The sequence below is a fragment of the Capricornis sumatraensis genome, chromosome 11 (genome assembly GCF_032405125.1).
Source record: "Capricornis sumatraensis isolate serow.1 chromosome 11, serow.2, whole genome shotgun sequence".
NCBI lineage: Eukaryota > Metazoa > Chordata > Mammalia > Artiodactyla > Bovidae > Capricornis > Capricornis sumatraensis.
In genome coordinates this window covers 10,215,028-10,239,045 of record NC_091079.1, presented here as the reverse complement: position 1 = coordinate 10,239,045, position 24,018 = coordinate 10,215,028, and the positions used below count along the sequence as shown (strand labels likewise).

The following is a 24,018-nucleotide window of genomic DNA, read 5'->3' as shown; positions in this document are numbered from 1 at the left end:
GATGAACTCCCCAGGTTGGTAGGTGCCCAGTATGCTATGGGAGATCAGTGGAGAGGTAACTCCAGAAAGAATGAAGAGATGGAGCCAAAGCAAAGACAATACCCAGTTGTGGATGTCACTGGTGATGGAAACAAGGTCTGATGCTGTAAAGATTAATATTGCATAGGAACCTGGAATGTTAGGTCCATGAATCAAGGTAAATTGGAAGTGGTCAAACAGGAGATGGCAAGAGTGAACATTAACATTTTAGGAATCAGTAGACTAAAATGGGCTGGAATGGGTGAATTTAACTCAGATGACCTGAGTTAAATTATATCTTCTACTGTGGGCAAGAATCCCTTAGAAGAAATGGAGTAGCCATCATAGTCAACAAAAGAGTCCAAAATGCAGTACTTGGAAACAGTCTCAAAAACGACAGAATGACCTTGGTTCTTTTCCAAGGCACACCATTCAATATCACGGTAATCCAAGTCTATGCCCCAACCAGTAACGCTGAAGAAGCTGAAGTTGAACAGTTCTGTAAGGACCTACAAGACCTACTAGAACTAACATCCATAAAAGATGACCTTTTCATTATAGGGGACTGGAATGCAAAAGTAGGAAGTCAAGAAACACCTGGAGTAACAGGCAACTTTGGCCTTGGAGTACAGAGTGAAGCAGGGCAAAGGCTAATAGAGTTTTGCCAAAAAAATGCACTGGTCATAGCAAACACCCTCTTCCAACAACACAAGAGAAGACTGTACACATGGACATCACCAGATGGTCAACACCAAAATCAGATTAATTACATTTTTTGCAGTCAAAGGTGGAGAAGCTCTATACAGTCAGCAAAAACACGACCGGGAGCTGACTGTGACTCAGATCATGAACTCCTTATTGTCAACATCAGACTGAAATTGAAGAAAGTAGGGGAAACCACTAGACCATTCAGGTATGACTTAAATCAAATCCCTTACGATTATACAGTGAAAGTAAGAAATAGATTTAAGGGACTAGATCTGACAGACACAGTGCCTGATGAACTGTGGATGGAGGTTCATGACATTGTACAGGAGACAAGGATCAAGACCATCACTAAGAAAAAGAAATGCAAAAAAGCAAAATGGCTGTCTGAGGAGGCCTTACAAATAGCTGTGAAAAGAAGAGAAGCCAAAAGCAAAGGAGAAAAGGAAAGACATGCCCATCTGAATGCAGAGTTCCAAAGAATAGCAAGGAGAGATAAGAAAGCCTTCCTCAGTGATCAATGCAAAGAAATAGAGGAAAACAACAGATTAGGAAACACTAGAGATCTCTTCAAGAAAATTAGAGATACCAAGGGAACATTTCATGCAAAGATGGGCTCAATAAAGGACAGAAATGGTATGGACCTAACAGAAGCAGAAGATAATTAAGAAGAAGTAAGAAGAAGTTGCAAGAATACACAGAAGAACTATACAAAAAAGATCTTCATGACTCAGTTAATCACGATGGTGTGATCACTCACCTAGAGCCAGACATCCTGGAACACGAAGTCAAGTGGGCCTTAGGAAGCATCACTATGAACAAAGCTGGTGGAGGTGATGGAATTCCAGTTGAGCTAATTCAAATCCTAAAAGATGATGCTGTGGAAGTGCTGCACTCAATATGCCAGCAAATTTGGAAAACTCAGCAGTGGCCACAGGACTGGAAAAGGTTAGTTTTCATTCCAATCCCAAATAAAGGAAATGCCAAAGAATGCTCAAACTACTGTACAGTTTCACTCATCTCACATGCTAGTAAAGTAATGCTCAAAATTCTCCAAGCCAGGCTTCAGGAATACGTGAACTGTAAACTTCCAGATGTTCAAGCTGGGTTTAGAAAAGGCAGAGGAACCAGAGATCAAATTGCCAACATCCATTGGATCATCAAAAAAGAGAGTTCCAGAACACTTCTGCTTTATTGACTGTGCCAATGCCTTTGACTGTGTGGATCACAATAAACTGTGGAAAATTCTGAAAGAGATGGGAATACCAGACCACCTAACCTGCCTCTTGAGAAGTCTGTATGCAGGTCAGGCAGCAACAGTTAAAACTGGAGCTAGAAAGCAGACTGGTTCCAAATAGGAAAAGGAGTACCTCAGAGCTGTATATTGTCAACCTGCTTATTTAACTTCTCTGCAGAGTACATCATGAGAAACACTGGGCTGGATGAAACAGAAGCTGGAATCAAGATTGCTGGGAGAAATATCAACTTCAGATATGCAGATGACACCACCCTTATGGCAGAAAGTGAAGAACTAAAGAGCCTCTTGATGAAAGAGGAGAAGGGAAAAGTTGGCTTAAAGCTCAACATTCAGAAAACTAAGATCACAGCATCTAGTCTGTCATTCATGGGAAATAGATGGGGAAACAGTAGCAGACTTTATTTTGGGGAGCTCCAATATCACTGCATATGGTGACTGCAGCCATGAAATTAAAAGACACTCCTTTAAAGAAAAGTTATGACCAATCTAGACAGCATATTAAAAAGTAGAGACATTACTTTGCCAACAAATGTCCATCTAGTCAAGGCTATTGTTTTTCCAGTGGTCATGTATGGATGTGAGAGTTGGACTATAAAGAAAACTGAGCGTTGAAGAATTGATGCTTTTGAACTGTGGTGTTGGAGAAGACTCTTGAGAACCCCTTGGACTGCATGGGAGCCAACCAGTCCATTCTAGAGGAAATCAGTTCTTAATATTCATCAGAAGGACTGATGCTGAAGCTGAAACTCCAATATTTTGTCCACCTGATGTGAAGAGCTGATTCATTTGAAAAGACCATGATGCTGGGAAAGACTGAAGGCAGGAGGAGAAGGGTACAACAGAGGATGAGGTGGTTGGATAGCATCACCAACTCAGTGGACGTGAGTTTGAGTAAATACCGGGAGTTGGTGATGGACAGGGAGGCCTGGCCTTCTGCAGTCCATGGGGTTGTAAAGAGTCAGACAAGACTGAGCAACCGAACTCAACTGAGTACTTCCAGTCCATCATAACTGTCTCCTCAGAGAGCTATATGCAGGTAAAGAAGCAATAGTTAGGACCGGACATGCAACAATGGACTAGTTCAAAATCAGGAATGAAGTATGTCAAGGCTATATATTGTCACTCTGCTTATTTAACTTACATGCCGATTATATCATGTGAAATGCTGGATTGAATAATAAGTCATAAGCTGGAATCAAGGTTGCCGGAAGAAACGTAAACAACCTCAGATATGCAGATAATGCCATTCTAATGGTAGAAAACGAAGAGAAACTTAAGAGCCTCTTGATGAGGGTGAAAGAGGAGAGTGCAAAAGCTGGCTTAAAACTCAACATTGAGAAAAATAAGATCATGGCATCCAGTCCCATCATTTCATAGCAAATAAATGAAGAAAAAGTGGAAACAGTGACAGATTTTAGTTTCTTGGCTTCCACGATCACTGCACACACAAAATTAAAGGCACTTGCTCCTTGGAAGAAAAGCTATGACAAACCTGGACAGCGTATTAAAGAGTGGGGACATCACTTTGCCAACAGAGGCATGTATAGTCAGAGTTACAGTTTTCCATTAGTCATGTATGGATGTGAGAGTTGGACCATATTCTGAGCTCCAAAGAATTAGTGCTTGCAAATCGTGGTGCTGGAGGACTCTTGAGAGTTCCTTGCCCTGCAAGAAGATCAAACCAGTCCATCCTAAAAGAAATCAACCCTGAATACTCATTGGAAGGACTTCTGTGTCTGAAGGTGTATTCCTGATGTTTCCACAGATAGAGATATATTCCACATCCACCTACCCCTCCACCATCTTATTCTCACTATATTTATGTTCTTACTCATTGAATTTTATGGGCCCTTTCATTTTAATTTTAATTTGCATTACAATCGGTCATTCAAAGAGTCAGCAATGTTGTCAGCCACTGAGATCCATGCAGTGAATATGCAGAGTGTATTATTTTGAAATTGTTAATGTAGTTTGTGATGTTAACTTTTTGTAATCTTGCAAACAAGTCATGTAAATTCAAAATTGGCTGTGGAAGGTATATATGTATACACAAACACACACACGCACATACATACATACATACATACAGGTACTTGTATGTGTGTATATTTGTGTGTGTGTGTGTATGTATATATATATATATATATGTATATAATTTTTTAAAGCAGGGGTAGGATGATGTAGTGTTTTTTAGAAAATGAATAAAATATGTGTACTGAAAGAAAATTCTAATTATATGTAATACTACCAGGAGCTTCTAGATAATTCTATAATAATAAATAGAATTTGTTACTATGCTAGGTGCTTTGAATGAATTGCCCTATGTAGTCATCTCATGAGATAGGTACTATTATCTTCAATTTAGAGAGGGAAGAAATGGATTTAAAAAGGGAAAATAACTTGACAAGGATCAAACAACTAGTAAGCAGTTGTTTTAGTTTCATATTACTGGTATAAATGAAATACCACACACTCAGTGGCTTTAAAACCCTTACAGTTCTGGAGGTGAGGAATCTGAAATGAGCCTCTCTGTGTGGAAACCAAGGTGATAGTGTTGTGTTTTTTCTGGAGGCTCCTGGGGAAAATCCGTTTCCTCCCTCTTGCAACTCCCAGAGGCTGCCCAACTGCCTTGTCTTGGTGGCCCTTTCCTCCCATCATTGGAGTCAGCAACATCGTCAGGTCTGTCTCCCACTGCCCCCTCTCTGGTTCTCTTTTCTAATTCTCTCTTCCCCTTTTAAGGACCCTTGTGATTAAAATAGACCCACTCAGATCATTCAGGACAGTCTCTCTAGATCAGGGTCATCTGATTAGCAACCTCAATTCCATCTGCTACTTAATTCTCTTCCACCATCTGACCTAACCCACACAAAGATTCTGAATATTAGATTCTCACCCTATTTCAGGGCCATTAAAATGCTGCCACAGCGGTGTGACTGGAACTAGTACCCACCTCTGTTTCTAAACCCATTCCTTCACATACTTGAACCGCCCCCCCATTCCCAGAGGTTGTTTTCCAGAGTGGTTTTGCCTTTATTGAACATTATCTCAATAAGGGTTGGATAAGTTTCATAATACTGAAAACTTTTGTTGCTGTGGGTCAGTCGCTCATGGACTACAGCATGCCAGGCCTCCCTGTCCATTACCAACTCCCAGAGTTTACTCAAACTCATGTCCATTGAGTTGGTGATGCCATCCAACCATCTCATCCTCTGTCGTCCCTTATCCTCCCGCCTTCAGTCTTTCCCAGCATCAGGGTCTTTTCCAATGCTTCAGTTCCTCCCATCAGGTGGCCAAACTATTGGACCTTCAGCTTCAGCATCAGTCCTTCCAATGAATATTCTGAAAACTTACCTTTCTCATTGTAATATAGAAAGTGATCACACTTATACATTGCAGGTGCCCAGTGGGCTTTCCTGGTTGCTCAGTGGTAAACAATCTACCTGCCAATGCAGGAGACATGGGTTTGATCCCTGAGCTGGGAAGATCCTCTGGAGAAGGGAATGGCAACCCACTCCAGTATTCTTGGCTGGAGAATCCCATGGACATAGGAGCTTAGCAGGCTGCACTCTATGGGTCCCAAAAGAGTCAGACATGACTTAATGACTAAAGCAACAGCAACAGCAGGTGCCTGGTACATTTAAAAATGTTTAATTGACAGAAAAAGAGGACTGGTATTAGAATTTAAGAGTCCTGAATACAATTCCTTGTGATGTCTTGAAGTTTAAATACTAACTATTATCATTTAAAAGTTCCTACTACTTAGTTACTCTTAGTGACCTGAATCTTGGTATTTGGGGCATTGTTTCAAATTATTTTATATATGTTTTTACAGTTTTGATAATGATTAGTTTATTTCACAGCTCTTCTTTTCAAATTGATAGCATTGGTTGCCTCCAAAGAAGGGAACTGGCTGTCTGAAAGATAGGGGCAAAAGGAAGAATTGTCACTATATTTCCTTTTATACTTTCAAATTTTGATAAATGTGAATGTATAAGGTTAAAACAAGTAATTAAAAGTATTAAATTTTGGAGTAGAATAAATGAACAGCTTCTGTTTTTTCACGGTCTTCACTCTGCCAGGATCACCCCTTCTGTATAATTCTTTGAGGAAAATAAGTTCTCAAGGAGGAAAACCTGAACCTAGCAAACAACCTCTTAAGAAGCCGAAGTTACCAGAAGGTCGTTTTGATGCACCAGAAGATTCCAATTTAGAGAAGGAACCACTGACAAGTGAGTATAGTTAAACTCCTCTCTTAATTTTTGAGGTCTCAAAGAAAGTGTTTCTGTTACTGAGAAACAAAGACACATATTATTGTTTATAATTCTTCATTAATAGTAATAAAGAATATTTCAACAATGAATAAAGTTGCTATATTGACCATCAATATGTATCGGCTTTAAAAACAGTTTTACAGGCCCTTGGCAGTGATTGATTATGTTTGTTCATGTATTCAGTTGAATTATTCACATGAAAAACTATGTAAGTTAAGACCTACTTTGATGCAAATAACGGAAACCTACTTAAACAGCCTTAACAGAAGGTAGGGTGTGTTGTTAGTAAGGTGCAGGGAACACGTTAGGCTCAAGGGCAGTAGTGCTGCTGGCCGTTGGAGGAAGACTGGGACCTCAGGACTAAGCACTGTGGAAACCAGATAGTCTCCCTCCTTCTCTTGTCTCTGGTCGGTACTGAGCTGTTTTCTGTCTCCATACTCCCTTCTGAGTCCACTGGGCAGAAGGTAACTGCTCCCAGCAGCTACTCATTTCAAAAGAATAACCAAACTGAGAATACAGTTTCTTAGTTTCAGATTTCTTAAGAAGAAAGCTTACTGGCCCAGCTTGCGTCTGGTGTCCACAGGTAAGTCAGCCAGTGGCCAGGGGCCTGAGTCACAGGTGAAAGAGGTTGTTCTCACTGTAACCATGTGATTCGGGGAAAGAAGGGGAAGTTTGGAGAATAAAGAGGTTTTCTGGAGAGGAAGGATGATAGACCAAACATTATTTTGTATTCAGTATGTACAAATTTTGGGTCATGTCTTAAAGCTCTGGTTTTTTTAAAGTACTGCTTTGTTTTCATGCTGTACCCTTTTGTATCTTTGAATTATGGAAAATGTGCAAATATTAGCTATTGAAAAAGTAGTATTTCATACAGCATAAATGTAAACATGCCACTTTTTAACTTTGGCAAGGTTGCGCTCCTTGTGTGATTTTTCCAGTTTCATGAGCGGTAACCCATCTATACAGTGAAGCATCCTAGGTGAGAATATACCAATAGAGGATACAGGGACCTGTGTCTGGAATTCTTTCTAGAATATAAGACTTTGGGGTTTTGCTCACTCATGAAATATTTCAGTTATGTCACTGTATCAAGCCCAGTCTAATAAGCAGATCAACCAGCCAATTTGATGGAGACTTCTAAAAGTTGTTATAATCTGGAGGTAAAATATTCCTTTGAAGGTTTTAGCTAAGCACAAAAATCTGAGAGGAAAGATTTCCTTACAGTGTCTCACGCAAAAGCAGCAGTCTCAGAAATAGACCCTCACATATATGCTTAAGTAATTCTTGACAAGTGTGCTGAGACCATTCAGTGGGGAAAAGAACAGTCTTTTCAACAAGTGGTACTTTGAAAACTGGATATCCACATGCAAAAGAATGAAATTGGACCCCTTACCTTATACTATATTCAAAATAACTGTAAGTACATTAAAGACCTAAACTTAGGCAAAACTGTAAAACTCTTAGAAGAAAATTGGAGAAAATCTTTATGTCCTTGGATTTGACAATGATTTCATGCATGTGATAACAAAAGCACAACCAACTAATATAAAAATACATGAAAAAGACATCATCAAAATTAAGAAATTTTGTTTATCCAAGAACATCATCAAGAAAGTGAAAAAAATAACCTGTGGAATGGGGGAAAATATTTGTAAATCATATATCTGAAAAGAATTAATTAATAGCCAGAATATAAAAAAATTACAACTCAACAACAGAAACAACCCAATTCAAAAATGGGCAAACAACTCGAATAGACATTTCTTTTCTTTTTTTTTTTTTAATTTTTATTTTTACTTTATTTTACTTTACAGTACTGTATTGGTTTTGCCATACATTGACGTGAATCCACCACAGGTGTACATGCGTTCCCAAACATGAACCTCCCTCCCACCTCCCTCCCCATAACATCCCTCTGGGTCATCCCCGTGCACCAGCCCCAAGCATAATGTATCCTGCATCAGACATAGACTGGCGATTCATTTCTTACATGATAGTATACATGTTTCAATGCCATTCTCCCAAATCATCCCACCCTCTCCCTCTCCCTCTCCCTCTGAGTCCAAAAGTCTGCTATACACATCTGTGTCTTTTTTGCTGTCTTGCATACAGGGTCATCATTGCCATCTTTCTAAATTCCATATATATGTGTTAGTATACTGTATTGGTGTTTTTCTTTCTGGCTTACTTCACTCTGTATAATTGGCTCCAGTTTCATCCATCTCATCAGAACTGATTCAAATGTATTCTTTTTAACGGCTGAGTAATACTCCATTGTGTATATGTACCACAGCTTTCTTATCCATTCATCTGCTGATGGACATCTAGGTTGTTTCCATGTCCTGGCTATTATAAACAGTGCTGTGATGAACATTGGGGTACATGTGTCTCTTTCAATCGAATAGACATTTCTTCAAAGAAGATATACAAATGACCGACATAGGTTTGAAAAGATGCTCAATGTCACTAAATGTTAAGGCAATACAAATCAAAACCACAGCAACACACCATTTCACACCATCTCTGTAGTTTAAGAAAAACTGGAAAATAATAACTGATGGTGATAGTGTGGAGAAATTGTAACCACACGTTTCTGGTAGGAATGTAAAGTGATACAACTGCTATGGAAAACAGTTTTGCAACTTCCCGAAAAGTATAATACAAAACTACCATGTGACCATGCAATTTTACTCCTAGATATAAATCCAAAATAATTAAAAACAGAGACTTAAACAGATATCTGCATCCATGCTGTATTCACAATAGCCAAAAGATAGAAACAACTTTGATGTCCATCAATGAATAGATGAACAAAGTGTGTTCTGTACACGTAGTGAAGTACCGTTCAGTCCTAAAAAGGAACGGCATTTTGATATAAGCGACAACATGGGTGGACCTTGAAACATTATGCTTAGTGAAACAAGACAGACATGGAAGGACAAATATTATATGATTTCACCTATACTAGGTACCCAGAGTATGCAAATTCATAAATTCAGAAGGTAGATTAGAAGTCATCAAGGTCTAGAGAGAAGGGGGAAGGGAAAGTTTATTTAGTGGGTACATAGTTTATACTGGGGATGATGAAAAGTTTGGACCATAGTGTTATGGTTATACAACATTGTGAATATTTAATGTCACTAAATTGTATCCTTATAAATGGTTAAATATATAACAGATACAAAGAAGAAAGTGTATTTCAACAGTTAATCATCTGTCTGACATTGCTAGACATTCATCTTAATTTTTGAGTTACTGAAGTTTATGTTGAAAATGCATTACCAAATCCAGTAGATGCTTTGCAGTCTTCATTTTATCTGAACTGTTTACAACCTTTGACAATAGCAACTACTACTTATGGAAATCTTCTGTTTTGGTTTCAGTTATGCTGTCTTTAGTTTCTTATTCTACTTCTTTAAACATTTCTTCCTGGTCTCTTTTTTAAACTCCTATGTATCTGCTCAACTCCCAAATGTATGTATTTGCCAGATCTTTGTCCTGAGCCCTCTAAACATTCCTAGAAGAGCTCATATCTTCCTGAGATTATCTGAAGTATCATGTGTGTTGATGATTACACATTTATACCTTTAGTCACACCTCTCTCCTGAGCTGCTTTGTTTGCATATTCCAGATATATTTCAAATTAAAACATCTAAAACTGAACTCATACTCTTCTCAGTGTTCCCTTCCACCAGTCCTGCTCCAGTCCTCTTCCTTCTGGATTCCCAGTATACTCCATCAACCCAGTCACCCAACCCTGAAATCTGGGGATAATCCTTCACTCCTGCCTCTTCCTGTGGCCTGGATCCAATCACTAACCAAGTCTTTTTGGTTCTACTTTCTTAACATCTCTTAAATTCACCTCCTCTTTTCCATTCTATTGTCATTCAATCCCCAAGTCATGTCCAAGTTTTTGCAACGCCATGGACTGAAGCATGCCACACATCCCTGTCCTTCACTATCTCCCAGAGTTTGCTCAGTTTCATGTCCATCGAGTCTGTGATGCTATCTAAACATCTTATCCTCTGCCACCCTTCTCCTTGTGCCGTCATTCTTTCCCACCATCAGGGTCTTTTCCAGTGAATCAGCTTTTCTCTTCGGGTGGCTGAAGTATTGGAGCTCCAGCTTCAGCATCTGTCCTTCCAATGAATATTCAGGGTTGGTTTCTTTTAGGATTGACTGGTTTTATCTCCTTGGAGTCCAAGGAGTCCATCCTGTTAATAAAGCCTAAAATCTGGCTGTCTCTACTTCTTTTGGTCTCCTAACAGTCTGTCTTCTTCCTTTTTGTCTCCTTTCTAATCTAGTCTCACAGCCTCTAGTACATACTTTATGGCTAGCCACCCTGTCCGATGCAAAGGTGAATAAGGAAAGGAAAATGAAATATGTAGATTACTATGAACAGGACACTGTGTGGTAACCGACATGAGAGATACACAGAAAAAGGTCAGAGAGAAGTAGACAAAAGAGAGAACATTTGAGCTGAGGTTTAAAGGAACAGTGAAACTGTGATAAGCATATGGGAGTTGTGGGGGAGTGTTTCCAATAAAGAGAAAAAGGAATGATCAGAAAGAAAGGACTGGGAACATGACACTTGAAAGAGGTAGCCAGTGCATAAACTGTGTATAGTGGATTAATAGAAAATAAAGCTGGAAAAGTAGATTCAGTTCAAATCAGAGAGGACTTGAAGTACATGGGCTTTTTGCAGTTGACAGTGAGGAATACACTGAATGTTACTGGATGGAGATTGTTTTAATCATCTTCTTAAAGTATAATAATAATATTTACCCATTTTAAGTGAAACAGTTCATTAAATTTTAACATGATTACAGTTGTGTAACCAACACAAAGAATAACACAGTTCCACCCTTCAAAGACTCCTATGCCTGTTTATACTCAGTCTCATTGTCACATCCCCCTGGCAACCTTTGATCTCTGTCACTATAGTTTTGCCTCCTTTTTTTTTTTTTAGAATTTTAGCCAAATCATACAATAGATAGTCTTTTGTGTCTGCCTTCTTTCATTTAATATGATTGGGGGTGGTATTCTGTTTTTGAAATACTAATTCAGCTTTCTGTGCAGATTAGGCTGGAGCCATGAGAGTTAGAAACAGAGATGAGTTAAAAATCTATTGCATTCATCTAGAATGAGACTCAGAACATGATTTGGAGTTGATTTCAGACACCCAGCCTCCAGAACTGTAAGAAAATTAATTTCTGGTTTTTTTAACCACCCAGTTTCTAGTATTTTGTTATGGCAGCCCAGGCTGCACTAAGGCACCAGTGAGTCCCAGAGATACGGGAGAGGAAAAGCTTCCACTAGAGAGGCTTTCAAAGGAAGTCAAAGCAAGGAGTTCTTTTAGAAAACAGAATAATGAGGGGGAAGGACAGTTTATTCACAGTGGAGATAGAATTTTAAAGTGAGTGAATATTTGAAAATTTTCAAGGTAAATTCTGTATCTCCTTTCTTTTGCTTAGAGAGGGACTACAGGATTTGGGTAATGATTCCATTTTCTAAAGAGACGTAGTTTGGAGAGGTTGAGTGAGATGATGGCATGAAAGAACATAGAGCTCAACTTCCCTCACGAACACATCAAAAATACAACTACATATGGCATAGTTTTCACTGGAAACTGGCAGAAAGACTGGTATAATCAAGGCTGTAAGAAAGAGCCACACATAATTAGGTTGAAAGGAAAGAACAGTGATCAGCTCAGGACCCATGCTCTTGGGAGAGGACTCAGAGGAAATGGGAGAGTACATGATGGAGACATACTCAAGAGACTGAGCTGTGAGAACCACAGATTGGGTGCTCCTGTCCTGGCATCTTACACAGTGGAGGCAAGCCCCCTGGGCTGGTTCGATTGTTACTGGGACTAACAGGAAGGCTTATGAGGAGGACACATACAGGCTTAACCCAGAGGCAGGACAGAGAGAAGCCTGCTCCAGCAGCTGCTAGCTTTCCTATGACTACCTCAGTGTGCACCTCAACCCAAGACAAGCCAACTCTCTGGCCCCATTCGAACCATGCCATGGTGTGGCCCTGAATATGGCAGCCATAACCAGAAAGAAGATTCAGCCATAGGATGCAGAGGTGATCCAGTCCCAATGTGGCTGCATGAGAACCTGGGCAGACCCCATTTGCTTTGACACTTCCCATTCTGGGGCAAGGAGAGAGAAGAAGACATACTTAAAGGGAACAGAACCAACTCATACCTGACCTCTGAGCTTCAGCTCCAGCAACCTGGGGTCATATATCACCCCCAATAGGGCAGTGACAGCCACCTAGCTGTGGCAAGGGGAGTCCCATCCCACACCTGGCTCTAGCTCTAGCCCCTCCACCACCAGGCCCACCTTCTGCCAAGGAGATTGCTATCCGCACAGCCAGGAGAAAGACATGACCCGAATCCATGTCAGATTCAGCTCTCCCACCAAAGGCATTCAACACACACAGTCTGTATAGGGACACTCCTGCATAAGAGCACCACTTTGGACAAAATGCTTGATCTAAATTCCTCAAGATGGAGAAAGTTAAGCAAAATGAAAAGGCAGAGGAATTTCTCTCAGTAGAGCATTAGGAAGCCCCTGAAAAAACAACTAGTGAAATAAATAATTGACTAGATAAAAAATTCAAAGCATTTGTTACAAAAATGTTAACTGTATTAGGGGAAAGAATATATCTGAATAGCAATATTTTTAATAAGGAACTAGAGAACATTTAAAAAAACTCCAATCAGAAATGAAGAATTCTTTAGCTGAAGTAAAAAAACACACTGAAAGGAGTGAGTAGCTGGCTAAGTGACACAGAAGAATGCATCTGTGATCTGGAAGATAGAATAATGGACATCACATAATCAGAACAGCAAAAAGGCAAATTTTAAAAAATGAAAACAATCCAGGAAATATTTGCGATAACATATCGGGGCAGGGGGGATGGTTAGGAGGAGAAGAGAGAATGAGGAGATGGAAAATGTATTTGAGAAAATTATGACTGAAAAATTTCACAGTCTGAAGAAGAAAACAGCTACTGGAAGAGAGTCCCAAGAAGACGAATCCAAACAAATGTTCTCCAAGACATACCATAATTAAAATGGCAAATGTTGAGGAGGGAATTCTGAAGGATGCAAAGGAAAAATTATCATATACAAGGGAATCCCTATAAATCTACACCTGATTTCTCTGCAGAAACTTTACAGACCAGAAGGGAGCAGCAGATACATTCAAAATCCCAAAAGGGAAAACCCATAACCCATGATACTCTTCCCCATGAAGATTATCGTTAAAATAGGAGTAATGAAGAGCATCTCAGATAAACAAAAACAGAATTCATCATTACTAAATTTACCCTAAAAGAAATGTTGAAGGGACTTCTCTAAATGGAAAAGCAGTAAATTATAGGGAAGGGGAAATCCTGCTATAAAAGGCAAATGTATAAAAGTCAGGACTAAGGATCATCACTTAAGTACATGTGCACACACTAAATCTCCAATTCTTTGTGAACCCATAGACTGTAGCCCACCAAGATCCCCTGTACATGGGATTTCTTTTTCAGGCAAGAATACTGAAGTGGATTGTGATTTCTTTCTCCAAGGGATCTTCCTGACCCAGGGATCAAACCTTCATCTCCTGCTTTAGCAGGTGGATGGATTCTTTACCACTGAACCACTGGGGAAGCCTCATACCTATGAATAATTACTTTAAATGTCAAAGGACTAAATAAAGACATAGGGGGCTAATTTGATTAAAAACAAGGTCCTTCTATATGCTGCCTACAAGAGACTCACTTCACAACTAAAGACAGAGACTTAAAGTGAAGGAATAGAAACAGTTATTTCATGCAAATAAAAATGATAAGAAAGCAGGAGTAGCAATACTCAGATAAAGTAGACTTTAAACAAAGACTGTAACAGCAGATGAAGAAGGGCATTATAATAATGATAAAGGGGTCAGTTTTAGAAGAGAATATTATCATTAACATATTTACTGCTTATACAGGAACACCTAAACATATAAAGCAAATATTAACAGACAAAAAGGGAGAAATTGATAATAACACAATAATAGTAGGGTACTTTAACACCGTACTTACATTAATGGGCAAATTATCCAGACAGAAAATTAGTAGGGAAACATTGGTCTTAAATAATACAATAGACCTCTTGGACTTAATGAATATGTATAGGACATTACACAAAAACAAAACAATACACATTCTTTTCAAGTGCACATGAAACATTCTCCAGGATAAAACACATGCTATACCATAAAAGAAGTCCCAGCAAATATGAGAGTATAGGAATTATATCAAACATATTTTTCTGACCATAGCAGTGCAAAACTAAAAATTCATTACAGAAAGAAAAATGGGTAAAGAGCAAATACTTAGATACTAAACAGCATGCTATTAAAAAACCAATGGGTCAATGAAGAAATCAAAGAGGAAATGAGAAAATACCTCAAAACCAAAGAAAATGAAAATACAACACTCAAAATCTATGGGGTACAGAAAAAGCAGTTCTAAGAAGGAAGTTTATGGCAATACAGGCTTTCCTCAAGAAAGAAGAAAACAACCTAACCTACCACCTAAAAGAATTAGGAAAAGAAGAACAAACAAAGCCTAAAGTCAGCAACAGGGAGAAAGTAAAGATTCAGTTCAGTTCAGTCGCTCAGTTGTATCTGCCTCTTTGCGACCCCATGAATCGCAGCACGCCAGGCCTCCCTGTCCATCACCAACTCCCGGAGTTCACTCAGACTCACGTCCATCGAGTCAGTGATGCCATCCAGCTCTCTCATCCTCTGTCGTCCCCTTCTCCTCCTGGCCCCAATCGCTCCCAGCACCAGAGTCTTTTCCAGTGAGTCACCTTTTCTCATGAGGTGGCCAAAGTACTGGAGCTTCAGCTTTAGCATCATTCCTTCCAAAGAACACCCAGAACCAATCTCCTTCAGAATGGACTTATTGGATCTCCTTGCAGTCCAAGGGACTCTCAAGAGTCTTCTGCAACACCACAGTTCCAAAGCATCAATTCTTTGGCGCTCAGCCTTCTTCACAGTCCAACTCTCACATCCATACATAACCACTGGAAAAACCATAGCCTTGACTAGATGGACCTTTGTTGGCAAAGTAATGTCTCTGCTTTTTAATATGCTATCTAGGTTGGTCATAAATTTCCTTCCAAGGAGTAAGTGTCTTGTAATTTCATGGCTTCAGTCACCATCTGCAGTGATTTTGGACCCCCTCAAAAATAAAATCTGACACTGTTTCCCTGTTTCCCCATCTATTTCCCATGAAGTGATGAGACCAGATGCCATGATCTTCGTTTTCTGAATGTTGAGCTTTAAGCCAACTTTTTCACTCTCCTCTTTCACTTTCATCAAGAGGCTTTTTAGTTCCTCTTCACTTTCTGCCACAAGGGTGGTGTCATCTGCATATCTGAGTTATTGATATTTCTCCCAGCAATCTTGATTCCAGCTTGTGCTTCTTCCAGCCCAGTGTTTCTCATGATGTACTCTGCATATAAGTTAAATAAGCAGGGTGACAGTATACAGCCTTGACGTACTCCTTTTCCTATTTGGAACCAGTCTGTTGTTCCATGTCCAGTTCTAACTGTTGCTTCCTGACCTGCACATAGGTTTCTCAAGAGGCAGGTCAGGTGGTCTGGTATTCCCATCTCTTTCAGGATTTTCTACAGTTTATTGTGATCCACACAGTCAAAGGCTTTGGCATAGTCAATAAAGCAGAAATAGATGTTTTTCTGGAACTCTCTTGCTTTTTCGAAGATCCAGTAGATGTTGGCAATTTGATCTCTGGTTCCTCTGCCTTTTCTAAAACCAGCTTGAACATCTGGAAGTTCACAGTTCACGTATTGCTGAAACCTGGCTTGGAGAATTTTGAGCATTACTTTACTAGCGTGTGAGATGAGTGCAATTGTGTGGTAGTTTGAGCATTCTTTGGCATTGCCTTTATTTGGGATTGGAATGAAAACTGACCTTTTCCAGTCCTGTGGCCACTGCTGAGTTTTCCAAAGTTGCTGGCATATTGAGTGCAGCACGTTCATAGCATCATCTTTCAGGATTTGAAATAGCTCAACTGGAATTCCATCACCCCCACTAGCTTTGTTCATAGTGATGCTTTCTAAGGCCCACCTGACTTCACATTCCAGGATGTCTGGCTCTAGGTGAGTGATCATACCATCAAAATTATTTTGGTCGTGAAGATCTATTTTGTACAGTTCTTCTGTGTATTCTTGCCACCTCTTCTTAATATCTTCTGCTTCCGTTAGATCCATACCATTTCTGTCCTTTATCGACCCCATCTTTGCATGAAATGTTCCCTTGTTATCTCTAATTTTCTTGAAGAGATCTCTAGTCTTTCCCATTCTATTGTTTTCCTCTGTTTCTTTGCATTGATCACTGAAGAAGGCTTTCTTATCCTTCTTGCTGTTCTTTGGAACTCTGCATTCAGATTCTTATATCTTTCCTTTTTTCCTTGACTTTTCGCTTCTCTTCTTTTCACAGCTATTTGTAAGGCCTCCTCAAACAGCCATTTTGCTTTTTTGCATTTCTTTTCCATGGGGATAGTCTTGATCCCTGTCTCCTGTACAATCTCACAAACCTCTGTCCATAGTTCATCAGGCACTCTATCAGATATAGGCCTTTAAATCTGTTTCTCACTTCCACTGTATAATCATAAGGGATTTGATTTAGGTCCTACCTGAATGGTCTAGTGGTTTCCCTACTTTCTTCAATTTAAGTCTGAATTTGCCAATAAGGATTAGAGGGAAATAAATAGAGAGCAACAATAACAATAGAAAAGATCAGTGAAACCAAGAGCTGGCTCTTTGGCAAAATGAACAAAACTGGTAAAGTTTAGTCAGGATCACCAAGAAAAAAAGAAGACCCTATAAATGAAAGAAAGAATAACAATGAAAATAACAGAAACAAAAGAATCAGAAATAGTTATATGCCAACAGTTGGATAACCTAGAAGAAATAAATTTCTAGGAACATACAAGCTGTCAAGACTGAAACAAGAAGACCTACACAACTTGGACAGACCAATCAGTAGTAGTGAAATTGAATCTGTCATTTTAAAACTCCCTGCTAATAAAAATCCAGGACTGGCCAGTTTCAAAGGAAAATTCTACCGAACGTGTAAATAACAGCTAACACCTAACCTCAAAGTATTCCGGAAAAGTGAAGTTGTCAGAACACTCTCAAATTGATTCTACAAGACCACCAGTAATGACCCTGGTTTCAAAACCACGCAGAGACACTACAACAAAAGAAAATTACAGGTCAGAATCTTTGATATAGATTCTAAAATCCTCAGCAAAATATTAGCAAACTGAATCCAAAAATATATTAAAAGGATTATATACAATGATCAATTTGAATTTATTTCAGAGACACAAGGTTTGTTCAGTATTTACAAATCCATTAATGTGATAGAGTACATTAACAAAAGGAAGGATAAAAACCACCTGATTATCTCAATAGATTCAGAAAAATCTTTGAAAAAATTTATTACTCATTAGAAAACTCTTCATCTAAGTGGGTATATAGAGGGAACATATCTCAACATTATAAAGGCCACTTATGACAAATCCAAAGCTAACGTCATATTCAGCAGTAAAAGCTGAAAGCCTTTCTTTTAATTCAGGAACAAGACAGGGATGCCCACTCTTGCCACCTATTTAGCATCATATTGAAAGTTCTAGCCACAGCAGTAGAACAAGGAAGATAAATATGTATGCAAATGTGAAAGAAAGAAGTAAAGGTGTCACTGTTTGCAGATGCATGATACTGTATATAAGAAACCCTGAAGTCTCAATCCAAAGACTACTAGAACTAATAAATTCTGTAAAGTTACAGAATATGATTAATATACAGAAATATGTTTCTTTTACATACACAAAGAACTATCATAAAGATACACATAATAAACTATCACATAATAAATATACACATAATAAACTATCATAAAGTTAAAAAAAATTATTTAAAATCACATCAGAAAGAATAAAACACCTAGGAATAAACTTAAAGGTGAAAAACGTCTACTCTGAAAACAGAGTGATGAAGGAAATTGAAGATGATGGAAGAAGTGGGAGGATATCCTGTGCTCTTGAATTGAAAGAATTAATACTATTAAATGGTCATACTACCCAGAGCAATCTGCAGATTAAAGGCAATCCCTATCAAAATAACCATGCCATTTTTCACAGAACTAGAATAAATAATCCAGACGTTCATATAGAACCACAAATGGCCCCCAAATTGCCAAAATAATCCAGAGGAAGAACAGATCTGGAAAGACCAAGCTCCCAGACTTCAGACTGTACTACAAAACCACAGTAATGAAAACAGCCTAATACTGGCACAAAAACAGACACATAGATTAATGAAACAGAATAGAGATCCCAGAAATGAACACATGCACCTGTGGTCAATTAGTCTACAACAAAAGAGGCAAGAATATACACTGGAAAAAGAAAGTTGTGTTGGGAAAACTGGACAGATTCATAACAAAGATTGGAACATTTCCTCACACTACATACAGAAATACTCAGTGGATTAAGTATATACATGTAAGACCTGAAACCATAAAGAGAACATAGATATAACACTCTGTGACATAAATTATAGCAATATTTTTTTGAATCTGTCTCCTAACCAAAAGAGATAAAAGCAGACATAAACAGATGGGACCTAATTAAACTTAAAAGCTTTTGATAGCGAAGGAAACCATGGATAAAACAAAAAGACAGCCGTGAAATAAGAGAAAATACTTGCAAACAATTTGACCACACAGGGTTAATATCCAAATATATAAACAGCTCATACAACTCCATATTTTAAAAAAAATAACCCAATCAAAAAATGGGCAGAAGATGGGACTAGACATTTTTCCAAAGAAGACATAGAGGTGGCCAGTAGGCACATGGAAAAAAATGGTCAACATCACTAATTATTAGAGAAATGCAAATCAAAACTACAATGAGGTATCAGCTCACAGTGGTCAGAATGACCATCATCAAAAAGTCAACAAATAATAAATACTTGAGTAGATGTGGAGAAAAGGAAACTTTCATACGCTGTTGGTGGGAATGTAAATTGGTTCATACATTATGGGAAACATAGAGTTTCCTCAAAAAAACTGGAAATAGAACTGCCATATGACCCAGTGATTCCACTGGCATGTATATATCCAAAGAAAATGAAAACACTAATTTGAAGGCACAGATTGCACCCCAGTGTTCATAGCATTACTAACAATAGCCAAGATACGGAAACAACCTAAATGATGAACAGATTAGTGGGTAAAGAAGATGTGGTGTGTACACACACACACTGGAATATTACCCAGCCATTAAAAAGGATGAAATCTGCCATTTGCAACAATGGAAATGGACCTCAAGAATATTCTTAGTGAAGAGAAAGAGAAATACTTGCTTTTCATCTCTTATATATGGAGCCTAGAAAATAAGAACAGGGTATATAGCAAAACAGTAACAGACAGGTATAGGAAACTAAACTAGTGGTTACTACTGGGGAGAGGGAAGTGGGGAAGCCAGTATAGGGGTATGGGATTAAGAGATATAGACTACTATCTTTAGGACTTCCCTGGTTGTACAGTGGTTAAGAATTTTCCTGCCAATGCAGGGGACAGGAGTTTCAACCCTGGTCTGGGAAGATTCCAGATACCACAGGGCAACTTAAACCAGTGCAAGGACACGATTACTGCATCTGCATTCCACAACTACTGAAGCCAACATGTTCCAGAGTCAGACTCATTTCCTGAGCCCACAAGTTGCAACTGCCAAAGCGCTCACACTCTGGAGCCCATGTGCCACAACTAGAGAGTCCATGCACCTCAACGAAAGATCCCCTGTGACACAGGGAAGATCCTGTGTGCCCCAGCTAAGACCCAATGCAGTCAAATAAATAAATATTCATTATATAAATACCTTTGGAAAAAGAACTGGGTGGTTCTAGTGGCTGGTTCCTCTCCTGTTCTCCCCATGTACAGTCAGTACAGTGTGTGTGCCAAGAGCAAGACTGCAACCAGAATGTGTGAATTCAAACTCACTTTTACAACTTAGTAGCTGTGTAACCTTGAGCTCCTCATCTGTAGAATGGAGATAATAATTGTTCCTGTCCCAAAGGATTGTTACAAGCATTAATTAATATGTATAGAGTCTTCAGAATTGAGCATGAACTCAAAATGAACATTCCTATTATGAACATCTAGTATTAGCAGTAATAGCAGCTGTTAGGCGCATGCAAGAGACCTGGGTTTGATCCCTGGATTGGGAAGATCCCCTGAAGGAGGGCATGGCAACCCACTCAAGAATTCTTGACTGGAGAATCCCATGGACAGAGGAGCCTGTTAGGCTGTGGTCCGTGGGGTCACAGAGAGTCAGAGATGACTGAGTGACTAAGCACATGCACATACATGGCAGTTTCAGGTAATCAGTTGCTGAAGCCAAAACCGTGTGATGAGGAAAATTAATACTCATAGCTAGAATTAATTGAGCATTCTTATGTACCTGGCACTGTGCCAGACCCCTTTACATGCATTTCTTTTTTTATTTCTCAGGGCAGGTATGATTGTCCCCAATTCACTCATAAGAAAAAATAAGACATTGAGTCTAAGTAATATTCAAAGTAATCTTGTTTCACAGCCTTTCAAACCCTGTGGATTTGAAGTCTGTATTCTCTGTACCCCTTTCCTCCTGTTCTAATCCAGCCAGTCTGCAGATGAGAGCCTGAGAAGGGTCTGAGAACTCTTAAGTCATTAATGCAAGTAATAAAGTTGATTGAATATGAAGATTGTATCCTAAAGTGATCTCTCATGCTGGGAAGAACTACGTTTAGAGTGTGTTTAAGGACTCATAGTAGTAGTTTCATCAGTAGCATCCATCCTCGTTAACTGTCAGCTCAGCACCCTCATCTGCAGAATTGATGATAATGCTTTTCCCACCTCCATTGACTGCTTTTTTTAAAACTTATTGTTTCTTCAGAATTTCCAGATGATATTAATCCTGTTACAAAAGAGAAAGGTGGACCCAGAGGCCCAGAACCTACCCGATATGGAGATTGGGAACGAAAAGGACGCTGTATTGATTTTTAAGCCACGTTTTACTGTAGTATCTTTTTCTGATAGTGTACATCTGAATTAACTTTTTTTTATTATTGTTTTTCTGTACATCATTTATGTTTCCTAATTTCTATAATGTGTTTTAAAATATATGTGATAGCTTTGGAAGAAAACATGCTGCTATATATTAGGAAAGAGGAAATATTTTTATATTAGCACATTAATTTTAATTTAAATCTTTTGGGGTATTTAAGGGATGATTAGAGCTGCAAACTTTCATTTCATCATGTTTCAATTTAAGTTAGTTGTTTATAAGATACAAGTGTAAATAAAACTTTTAAAAAATGATTTTGTTGCCATGTTCTAAATAATTGTGACTCTTTCAATGTGAGTTAAGTAGTGCATTACAGTTTGGTAAGATCACAGTAATAATAGAAACTCTTTAACTCTGGAGCCAGTTACTTGGGCTCAAATCCCAGCTCTACTGCTTACTAGCTTATGTAACTTTGGGTAAGTGATTTAACTTTTCTGTGCTTTTAACTTTAATGTGCTTCGGAATCCTTATGTGTCAATTGGAGATAATACTAGTTCCACCTAGTAGGACAGTTGTGCTTAAATGAGTGAGTATGTGTAAACCACTTGGAGCAGTGCACAGCACATACCTCTCAGTGAGTGAGTGATCCTTATATCATAAATGTATTTTCTCAGGTCTCTAGGCTTCTTGAGGGGAAAGATTTAAAAACTGACATTTGGATCACCATATAGAAGATGGAGGAGTAATAGGACGGGGAGACCACTTTCTCCCCCACAAATTCATCAAAAGAACATTTAAACGCTGAGTAAATTCCACAAAAAAACTTCTGAATGCTGGCAGAGGACATCAGCCACCCAGAAAAGCAGCCCATTGTCTTTGAAAAGCAGTAGAAAAAAATATAAAAGACAAAAAAAGAGACAAAAGAGGTAGGGACAGAGCTCCGTCCTGGGAAGGGAGTCTTAAAAAGAAGTTTCCAAACACCAGGAAACACTCTCACTGCCAAGTCTGTGGCGAGCCTTGGAAGCACAGGGGGCAACATAACAGAAAGGAAAGATAAATAAATAATTAAAACCCACAGATTATGAGCCCAACGGTAACTACCCCAGCGGAGAAGCAGTGCAGGTGCCTGCATCCACCACTAGCAAGCAGGGGCTGGGCAGGGAGGCGTGGGCTGCGTTGCTTAGAGTAAGGATCAGGCCTGAATTCCCCAAGGGGTAATCAGAGCAAACTAACTTGGGCTAGCAAACCAAACTGTGCGATAGCTACCACGTGAAAAGCTTTAACCTAAGACACTCCCAGGCCTGTGCACAGAACAAAGGACTGAACAGAATTAGCTGGCTGCAGACCATCCCCTCCAGTGACAGACAGCCAGAGCTGGAAGGGGGCAATCGCAGCCCCAGAGAGACATTATCTACTAAATTGCAAGCAGGCTTCTTTGCTAACTAAGACTTCTTGGGGTTCTGGACAGTCAACATCCACCTGAGAAGGTGCGCCGGTTGTACACCCAGAAAACTGAGCAGCAGGGATGGGAGAGGCGATACGTTTGAGTGAAAACACTCTCCAAACACCTCATCACCTGAACTGCTCAGACCTGGGAAGGGCACAAAACGCAGGCCCAATGGAGTCTGCACCTCTGAGGACTACTCGAGTGCCTGAAGCTGAGCAGCTTAGACCTGGGAGGTGCATTCAGCCCAGGGCCAGCCTTGGACGGTTCCTGGCGGGACAACCTAGAGCTTGGGCTGTGTGGGCAGGGAGGGCACACATGCACAGAGCGAGGGTAGGCCCAGTGTGGCTGAGACACTGCGAGCACACACGAGTGTTATTTGTTTGCAGTGTCCCTCCCTCCCCACAGCACGACTGAACAAGTGAGCCTAAAAAAAGTGTCCACCACCGCCCCCTTTGTGTCAGGACAGAAATCAGACACTGAAGAGACAGCAAACTGAAGAAGCTAAAACAGAGGGAACCGCCTTGGAAGTGACAGGTGCAATATATTAAAACCCTGTACTTAGTACCAACTACATAGGAAGGGGCCTATAGATCTTGAGAAACATAAGCTGGACCAAGGAACTATCCAAAAATGAACTGACCCCACACTGCCCACAACACCAGAGAAAGTACTAGATATATTTTTATGATCATTCATTTTTTTAACTTTAAAAAAAATTTTAAGTCCTCTAAGTTCAGTTCAGTTCAGTCACTCAGTCATGTCCCACTGTTTGTGACCCCATGAATTGCAGCACGCCAGGCCTCCCTGTCTGTTATCAACTCCCAGAGTTCACTCGGACTCACATCCATAGAGTCAGTGATGCCATCCAGCCATCACATCCTCTGTCGGTCCCCTTCTCCTTCTGCCCCCAATCCCTCCCAGCATCAGAGTCTTTTCCAATGAGTCAACTCTTCGCATGAGGTGGCCAAAGTACTGGAGTTTCAGCTTTAGCATCATTCCTTCCAAAGAAATCCCAGAGCTGATCTCCTTCAGAATGGACTGGTTGGATCTCCTTGCAGTCCAAGGGACCCTCAAGAGTTTTCACCAACACCACAGTTCAAAAGCGTCAATTCTTCGGCACTCAGCCTTCTTCACAGTCCCACTCTCACATCCATACATGACCACAGGAAAAACCATAGCCTTGACTAGAC

General features: G+C 39.5%; 1 protein-coding gene across 1 annotated transcript in view; it reads left to right on the top strand.

The window, feature by feature from the left end:
* Positions 1–21,655, top strand: part of SDHAF4 (succinate dehydrogenase complex assembly factor 4) — a 33,652-nt gene extending 11,997 nt beyond the window's left edge. Inside the window, exons 2-3 of the mRNA XM_068984049.1 lie at positions 6,061–6,210; positions 21,271–21,655. Coding sequence (XP_068840150.1) covers positions 6,061–6,210; positions 21,271–21,380 — 260 coding nt within the window. The 3' untranslated portion in view covers positions 21,381–21,655. The remainder of the gene's footprint in view (positions 1–6,060; positions 6,211–21,270) is intronic.
* The last annotated feature ends 2,363 nt before the right edge of the window (positions 21,656–24,018 follow it).